This window comes from Cebus imitator, unplaced genomic scaffold, assembly GCF_001604975.1.
Source record: "Cebus imitator isolate Cc_AM_T3 unplaced genomic scaffold, Cebus_imitator-1.0 Scaffold111, whole genome shotgun sequence".
NCBI classification, from domain to species: Eukaryota; Metazoa; Chordata; class Mammalia; order Primates; family Cebidae; genus Cebus; species Cebus imitator.
This window is the reverse complement of record NW_016107426.1, coordinates 1,850,845-1,860,130: the sequence shown is the minus strand read 5'-3', so window position 1 is coordinate 1,860,130 and position 9,286 is coordinate 1,850,845. Positions and strand designations below refer to the sequence as shown.

At 37.4% G+C, this 9,286-nt stretch overlaps 1 protein-coding gene across 6 annotated transcripts in view; it reads right to left on the bottom strand.

Annotated features, from left to right (window-relative positions):
* The window catches only part of VPS8 (VPS8 subunit of CORVET complex), a 240,631-nt gene that overhangs the window by 24,073 nt on the left and 207,272 nt on the right, over nucleotides 1-9,286 (bottom strand). For all 6 annotated transcript variants that reach the window (XM_017538380.2, XM_017538382.2, XM_017538384.2 and 3 more), the window contains one exon: nucleotides 1,681-1,734. In XM_017538380.2, coding sequence (XP_017393869.1) covers nucleotides 1,681-1,734 — 54 coding nt within the window. The remainder of the gene's footprint in view (nucleotides 1-1,680; nucleotides 1,735-9,286) is intronic.

The following is a 9,286-nucleotide window of genomic DNA, read 5'->3' as shown; positions in this document are numbered from 1 at the left end:
AAAGACAGCCATCCCTCAGTATCTGCGGGGAATTTACTCTGGGACCTCCTAAGGATGCCAAAATTCATGGCTGCTCAAGTCCTTTGAAAACGGCAAGGTATCTGAATATAACCAGTGCACATCCTGTCATATACTTTAAATCATCTTTAGATTACTTACAGTACCTAATACAATGTAAATAGTTGCACTGTTTTTTTATTGTTGTATCATTATTTTTTAACATTATCCCCCCCATATCTTCAATCTGTGGTTGGTTGAATCCACAGATGCAGAACCCACAAATGTGAAGGGCCAACGATACTTGCTGAATGAACAATATTATACAAGGGGCATGATAAAGTAAGAGGACATCTGACTAGGAGTTGGGAGACCTGCATTTAATACTAGTGTCAACAACAGCTTGAGTACTTACTGTATGTCACACAGTGTGAGACTCTTGAACACTACAGTATTTCATTTAATCTTCAGGACGATTCTGAGAGATAGCATCACCATTTCATATAAGACGAAAGGAGGGGCCAATTTACACAGGGTCACTCAGATAAATAAGTGGAAGAAAAAATCTTTGAACCCAAGTTTGGTGGTATCCAAAGCACAGCTCTCTGTTAGAAGTTCGTCCCATAGCTAACGCTGGAGAGCAAAGACAAAAAAACCGGAAACCCTCTGGATTCCCATTTCCTCTTCTGTTTACTGAGCGAGACTAACACGTCAGGCTCCGCTGGCTCTGCGCATCACAGTGTGATGGCTCTAAGTGTCAACAGCATTGGCTCAGTCTTGCCTGCCCCTGCTGCCTTGACAAGAGTGAAGGAGATTTTCATGTGCAGCATGTTATAGGCCTTTTCAGACAACATATTTTATTTTTATTCTCTTCTCTTTTGAAAAAGTCTCAGGGGATTCTGAAGTCCGAGGAGAGGGACCCATTTTTGGAACATTGCTTCGAAGCTAAAACCTGCTGTTGGTCAACAGAGCCAGCAAGTGGTTATTTTTGTTCTACAATCCTTCACTGATACGAATGCTGGCTGAAACTGTAAAACTGTAAAAATGGACAAGAAAAAAAAAACAATTCAACTACTAGAGAAAGAAAAATAATGAAAGAAACAAGCACAAATGTCCATTTGTTCACCATGTTTCAACTGCACTTTTGCAGCTGGATAAAGGAAAAGAATTTTAGTGGTTCTCCTGACATCATCTATGCATTGCTCAGACGGTGTAAAACAGTTACGCCCTATCTGTGGTCACAAAGCTTACAGTCAGGAACATGAGAGCTCTCTTCTACCACTATTTATTGAAGACCTTCTCAGTGGTGTTAATATCTCAGGCCAGTGTTTTTAGGCATAGCTCTCTAGAAGTAAAGCACATTATTAAAACAAACTATAGAGCTCTCCTCTCTGAATATCTTTCACCTGCTACCACTCATTGACACCATGACACCATGCCTGGTCTAGAAGATGGAAATTCTAGAAACTGACAGCTGCTAGGAGGCTGACACCAAAACCCAGCTTGGTTTCTCTGGAAGAGCCTATGAGGCCCGGAGACATGTCATTAAAGCATCTCATCAGAAAGAATCTTCAACAGCATTAAGATGATTAAAAATCACTGCCATGTTGAGAACAGTGTTCAACATAGGAGAATAAACACACAGAAGGAGGAACTGGCTTTCTGCCTTTAAAACAAACTCACCTTTTTACCAGTGAGATCCCCTTTGGACTGATGATATGATGGAGACATTTTTACCTGGGGAAACAAAGGCAAACATTTTAATACCTTTTCAGTTAAAGTCTAGTTTTGTTCGACTCACATTCAAAATAATTCAACTAGAATTGGTATCACTGAGATAAAACAGACATTTCCAGAGGAACAATTAACAGATTTTGTGTTAAGTCCCCTTGAAATTTTTCTGGAGATCAAAAAATCAGTAGTGAACCAAGAAACAAATCTGATTTGGGTAAGAAAAGTGGGACAGATGGTCTAGTCTGATTTTAACCAAATGGTGAGGAACTAAATAGATAATGGATCTTTGGTGATGATGTTAAGCAACGGAATAAAAACAAAATATATTGCCTGAAAGGGCCTATAACATGCTGCAGTGATCAGTCTTTCTTGCAGAAGGCAACTCAAAGTATCTGTTGTGATACAATATCCCTCTGAAGCAAAGCATGCACAGAAGACTTTGACCATAGTGAAGGATTTAGAAAAAGTATCAAACTGTAATAAAAGGATGTTTAGTCCAAGAAAAAAAAGACTAATGGTATAGATATATCTTTAAATATTTGAAGAGCTGAAAGACAGAGATTTTAAATAAGACAGAAAGACCCAACTACATGCTGCCTACAAGAAACACTCCATTTAAATATGAAGGCTCAAATAGATTAAAAGGATGGGAAAAATATACCATGATAGCACTAGATGACTGATTGATTGACTGATGGATTGATTGAAATGCAGTTTCACTCCTGTTGCCCAGGCTGGAGTGCAATGGTACAATCTTGGCTCACTGCAGCCACTGCCTCCTGGTTCAAGTGATTCTCCTGCCTCAGCCTCCCAAGTAGCTGAGATTACAGGCATGCGTCACCACGCCTGGCTAGTTTTTTGTATTTAGTAGAGATAGGGTTTCACCATATTGGCCAGGCCGATCTCAAACTCCTGACCTCAGGTGATCTGCCTGCCTCAGCCTCTGTGCCCAGAAGGCTGGGATTACAGGCGTGAGCCACTGTGCCCCACCAATAGTACTAGATTTTAGAGCAAAGACTACTATCAGGTATAAAAATGGTCATCCCATAATAACATAGGGGTCAATTAATCAGGAAGACACACAATGCTAAACATCTATGCAGCCAACAGCTTAAAAATGTATGATGCAATCGTGCAAATAAATATGCTGAGTGAAAGAAGTCAGATAAAAACTGTATATCTATTTTATAGTTTCATTAATCTAAAACTTTAGAAAATACAAACTAATTTATTGTTTAATCGGTTTATAAAACTAATCAGTAGTTGACAGGGAACAGGAGGGAGGGATTAAGTAAATATTTGGTGGTGATGGATAGGGTCATTATCTTGATTGTGGTGATAGATTCATGAATGTATACATATGTCAAATTTACATACTTTATACATGTCCAGTTTATATCAATTACTATACCTCAATAAAGCATTTAAAGAAATTTGTAGCATACAACTAAAACAACAGTGGGTAGAAGAATTTATAGCCATATGTTATATTGGAAAATAAGAAAGGTTTAAAATAAAGGATCCAAGTTTCCAATTTAGGGTACTAGAAAGAGATCAAAGTAAAACCAAACTAAGTAGAAAAGAAATAATAAGCAGCAAAAATCAATGAAATAAAAATCAAACAAAACAAAAGAGAAAATTATCAGGGTCAAAATCGGTTCTTTGAAAAGATAAATAAAATTGATAATCTGCCATTGAGATGATCAAGAAAAGGGGAATATAAATTACCAGTATCAGCAATGAAAGAGGATATATTATAGCATGCAACATCATTTACAGATATTTAAAAAATGATAAAATCCTATTGTGAATAATTTTATGCCAATACGCTTGACAAATTAAATGAAACGGACACATTCTTCAAAAACAGAACTTACAAAAATGGACCCAAAACAGAAAATATGAATAGCCTTATATCTATAAAAGAAATTCAGTTGTTATCAAACATCTTTCTGCAATGAAAATTCCTAGCCCATAGGGTTTCAGCAGTGAGTTATAGCAAAAATATCGAATATACAGAGACCAGAATATCTGCTTATTAATTTACAGGGGTGTTAGTCCATTCTCATGCTGCTATTAAGAAATACCTGTGACTGGGTAATTTATAAAGGAAAGAGGTTTAACTGACTCACAGTTCCACGTGGCTGGGAAGGCCTCAGGAAATTTACAATCATAATGGAAGGGGAACCAAACACATCCTTCTTCACAAGGCAGCAGGAGAGAGAAGTGCCGAGCAAAAGGGAAAAAGCCCCTTATCTCGTGATAACTCACTCACTATCACAAGAACAGCATGAGGGTAACCGCCCCCATGATTCAATCAGCTCCCACCAGGTCCTTCCCAAGACACATGGAGATTATGGGAACTACAATTCAAGATGAGATGTGGGTGAGGACATGGCCAAACCATATCAAGGGCAGAATATAATTATTACTGTAAGTAGTTCAATAGATACTAGATACTCTCTGACTAGAATGAGGTACTGGGAAGCAGTTACAAGACCTCAAGCCTCTTTCAACTCTAATTATAAGAGCCTATAGTACAGATGATGAAGATACACCCTATCATGGTCACACTGCTAGTCAAGTAAGACCACATTGCAGGTTTTGTTTAACCCCTCTGATTCTAAGAATAACTTTAGAAAACATACCTCAGCTCAACAATCAAAACTGCTAGCTATCCAGACTGCCCTTTCAGATTTAGCAGATCTGCAAAAATTAGACTTGACAGTCTTTGCTCTAAACATACCATGACATTAATACTTTGGAATTCACTCCAGATGTATGACGTAGCTTGCTAAAAATGATCCATTTTAACTTCTGGTATGCTCTTTTTAAAAAGGGAGAAAAGAGATTTTCAAAGTAAAGTAGACATTTAAGCTTAAAAAAATGACCTCATGAAAGACTCTGCAGACTTTTAAAAACAAGCCAAGAACTAGATGTGGTGGTGGACGATTTATCTGAGAAGGCTGTTCTCCAGAGATTAAGTCAGAGAATGTTTGCAGTGGCAACAGAAATGGCATCTCTCATGAAAGGCCTTATTTTTTCATTTAACAGGATTCCTTCTGGAAATGCCTCAGGCAATGAAGCTTAAAAGAGACACTTTAAATCCAGGTGTGCAGACACTAGATCTGGGGATAGATGATACACTAAGCTATGGGCTTAATAACGCTGAACTTTTTGTGATCTTTGTTAATAAAATGATTCCTGACTTAACCAAGCAATCTGGGCTGAAGTTTAAAACCAATAGGAGTATCCTCTTTATCACCTTGTATTTTTTTTTTTTTTTGAGATGGAGTCTCACTGTTGTCGCCCAGACTGGAGTGCAATGGTGCAATCTCAGCTCACTGCAACCTTCACCTCACAGGTTCAGGTGATTCTCCTGCCTCAGCTTCCTGAGTAGCTGGGATTATAGGTGCATGCCACTACACCCAGCTAATTTCTGTATTTTTAGTAGAGATGGGGTTTCACCATGTTGATCAGGCTGGTCTTGAACTCCTGACCTCAGGTAGTCCACCTGCCTTGGCGTCCAAAAGTGCTGGGATTACAGGTGTGAGCCACCATGCCTGGCCTTTTTTTTTTTTTTTTAATAGAGCCAGGAATGGTAGATTATACTTGTAATCCCAGCAATTTGGGAGGTCAGAGCAGGAGGATGGCTTGAGCCCAGGAATTTGAGACTAGCCTGGGTAACATGTCAAAACTCCATCTTCACAAAAAATTAAAAAATTAGCCTGGCACGGTGGTGTGAATCTGAGGTCTCAATTACTCGGGAGGGTGAGCTGGGGGATAGATAGCTTGAGCCCAGGAGGCTGAGGATGTGGTGAACTGTGATCACACCACTGTACTCCAGCTTAGGCAACAGGGAGACCTTTTTAAATGGAAAAAATAAAAAAAAAAAAAGACAATTTTTCTGATTGTAAAAGAAATACATGTTCAGTGACACAAATTTAAGGAATATAACACAGCTCAAACAAAGCAAATAAAAAGCACAATCCAATCACACAGCAGTAACTGCTATTAAAATTTAGAATCACTGCTTTGTGGTCTTTTTATGTTGCACATTATGAATGTTTACTTTGACATATCAGTATTATTCTACAATAGGATTTTTCTTTTTTTTGTTTACAATATGATTTTTCACGGCTACAAAGCAGTTCATTCACTGTCTAGACATACCATGATTCATTTAATCAACTGTGGGCTGTTGGGACATTTAGGTTGTTTTCAACTTTTAAAAATTATTTTTTAAAATGTTGTATCTTTGCATATAACATCTGGCACACAAGCTTGATAATTTCTGTCAGACAGATTCTTCTAAGTCCCTGATTCAAAGGTACAACCATTTAAAAATACATATTACTACTTTTTCTTTAGATAAGTAAGATGGGTCCACAAATCCTTTTCCTATAATTCTGAAATCCAAAAAGCTCTGAAACGAAAAGGGTTGTTTTAAAAATATTTTTCAAACCAAAAGTCATCTGGAAGCAAAACCTGACCTGAACCAAAGTGAGGCTATTTATGTCCTTTGTTTATCTCTCAAAAGCATGTAATTATGAAATAAAGACTAGTCCACCCAGGAAGGTAATATACAATATATGTACCATACCAACTTACTTTTTAGCACTTTAAATGCCATTTTATTGTCTCCTGGCCTCCATTTTTTTCTTTAAAAAATGAGAAGGCAGCCATCATTATTATTGCTGTCTTTGGCTCCTTTGAAGATTTCTTCTTCATCTTTGGCTTCAGCAGTTTGACTATGACTATGCTGTGTCTGGGTATGGTTTCCTTTACATTTATGCTGCTAGAGGTTTGCTGAGTTTTTTGACTGCATGGGTTGATGTTTGTTACCAAATTTGGGAAAATTTCAGATACTATTAGGTCAAATGTTCCCAGCTCCCATTCTCTTGCTCTTTATGTTCCAGAAATCCAGCTATAGATATATTCTATGTAAGTTACATATTATATTCATATATATGCCTATCATATTTATAAATTGTAGACATATAATGTACATATATCTATAATTTATATATGATAGACTTGTAGATACTGTTTCACAGGTCACCAAGAGTTTTTTTCACATTCAATTCTTTTTGCCTCTGTGCTTCAGTTACAATTATTATTTCTGTAGAACTGTATTCAAATTTACTAATTTTTTTCTCAGTGTTAGAAATCCTGTTGACATCTAACAAAATTTTCACTTCAGATATTTTTTTAGCTCTACAATTTACACTTGGTTTTACTTCAGAGTTTCTATTTCTGTGCTGAGGTTTCCCCATGTGTTCAATCATTCTGCTAATCTTTTCCACTAATTATTTAACATATTTATAATTTTTATTTTAAAGTCCTTAACTGCCAACTCCAGCATCTGGGTCATTCATAGGTCTGCTTCTACTGATGCTTTTTCTCTTGATTTTAGGTTACACTTTCTTTCTTCCTCTTACTGATCCTATGATAGTTTGGGTTTTGGTTTTGTTAGGATTTAATGTGCTTTTGCCCTTAGTCCTGGGAAATTCCTTAGTCCTCAACTATACCCCTTCTGCAGTTTCAACACAAAATTTGAAGTATTTATCAATTCCTCTAACATAGCAACATTTACATTCAAAACTCAGCACCAGGCAGCTGCTGAAATCTCTGCTTGATGCTGCTTTCTGAAAGTACTGTCTGTTTGTACACAATTTGGAAAACTGCAAAGAAAACTTGGGGCTCCCTCTTCTGTGGCATGCTTTTTTCTGAGTTTTTCTCCCTTAGTTTAGAGCTGCTTTGGTAGTCTTGTAATTTGACCTCTGTTTCTTTAACCCAGTACGAATGAGACTTGCCATTCAAATTCTTCTCTCCAGTACTCCATGGCAAGCCAAGAAGCACCCTAGAGAAAAGCTGGTTAAATGTAGAGATTGTCTAGTTTGCTTCCCTTCCCTCAAGGTCTGCATTCCCTATAGTTTCTGCCTGCTTCCAGTTGTTCTCTAAACAATGTTTTTTTTCATGGTTTGTGTAGGGTTTATAATTATTATTAGCAGAAAGATCATCCAACATAGGCTGCTCTGCTATTACTGGAATTAGAACTCTATCACATCTCTTCAAATATTTTTTTTTGTATTCTGTGTCCCTACTTCTTCCAGGATTCCAATTAGATGTATATTTGGCAACCTGAAGTTGTTCCATAGTTCATCAATTATCTACTCATTTCTTTTTCTTTTTTCTTTTTTGAGATACAGTCTCACTCTGTTGCCCAGGCTGGAGTCCCATGGCGCAATCATAGCTCACCGCAGCCTTGACCTTCTGGGCTCAAGTTACCTTCTTGCCTCAGCCCTTGAATAGCTGGGACCACAGACATGTGCCACCACAGTCATCTAATTTTTAAAAATTTTTGTAGAGACAGGGTCTCACCATGTTGCCCAGACTGGTCTAAAACTCCTGGGCTCGAGTCATCCTCCTGCCTTGGCCTCCTTAAGTGCAGGGATTACAGGCATGAGCCAATGCACCAAGCCCTGTTCATTTCTGTTTAGTCTTTTTTTCTCTCTGTGTTTGATTTGGGATAGTTTCTATTGCTATATTGTTAAGTTCACTAATCATTCCTTCTCCAATGCCCATTCTGCTATTAATCTAGTATATTCTTCATCTCAGACACTGTAGTTTAAACCTCTAGATGTTCTACTGGTTCTAAATTCCCTATTTCCATTTGACATGTTTAATTGTTCTTCTAGCTTCTTGAACATATGGAACACAATTATAACTTTACATGTCCTTGTCTGATAATTTTATTATCTGGGTCATTTCTGTGTTAGTTTCAATGGGTTGATTTTTCCCCTCATTATGACATTGTGGATCCTATCTTGTTGGGTATTGGATATTTTTATAATTCTTTATACGTTCTTGAGCTCTGTTCTGAGATGTGGTTATAATACTTGGAAATAGTTTTATCTTTTTAGGTTTTTGCATTTAAGCTTTGTTAGGTGAGATCAAAGCAGCAGTTAATTTTTTTCCCCACTACTGAGGCTAAGAATTTACTTAGTACTCTCAGTGGTACCTTGTGATTTCCAGGCTGGCTGGCAGGAGCAAGCACTACATCTAGCTCTTTGTGAAACTGGGACATTGTTTAACCTAATCCTTTTGGGTGGCACTTTTTCTTCTTTTTCCTTTCTTTTCTTTTTTTATTTTTGACCTCAAGTAGTTTCCTCATACAGTAGATAAGCAAGTGGTAAGTACTCAAATGAATACTCAAAAGTTACCCTCTGCAGATCTATGGAGCCCTCTCTCTCCACAGGTACTCCATCCTGTAAACTCTCTCTCCATAATACTCCATCCTGTAAACTCTCTCTCTCCATAATACTCCACTCTGTAAACTCTCTCTCCATAATACTCCATCCTATAAACACTCTCTCCATAATACTCCATCCTGGAAACTCTCTCTCTCCATAATACTCCATCCTGTAAACTCTCTCTTCATAATACTTTATCCTGTAAACTCTTTCTCCATAATACTCCATCCTGTAAACTCTCTCTCTCCATAATACTCCACTCTGTAAACTATCTCTCCATAATACTCCATCCTATAAAC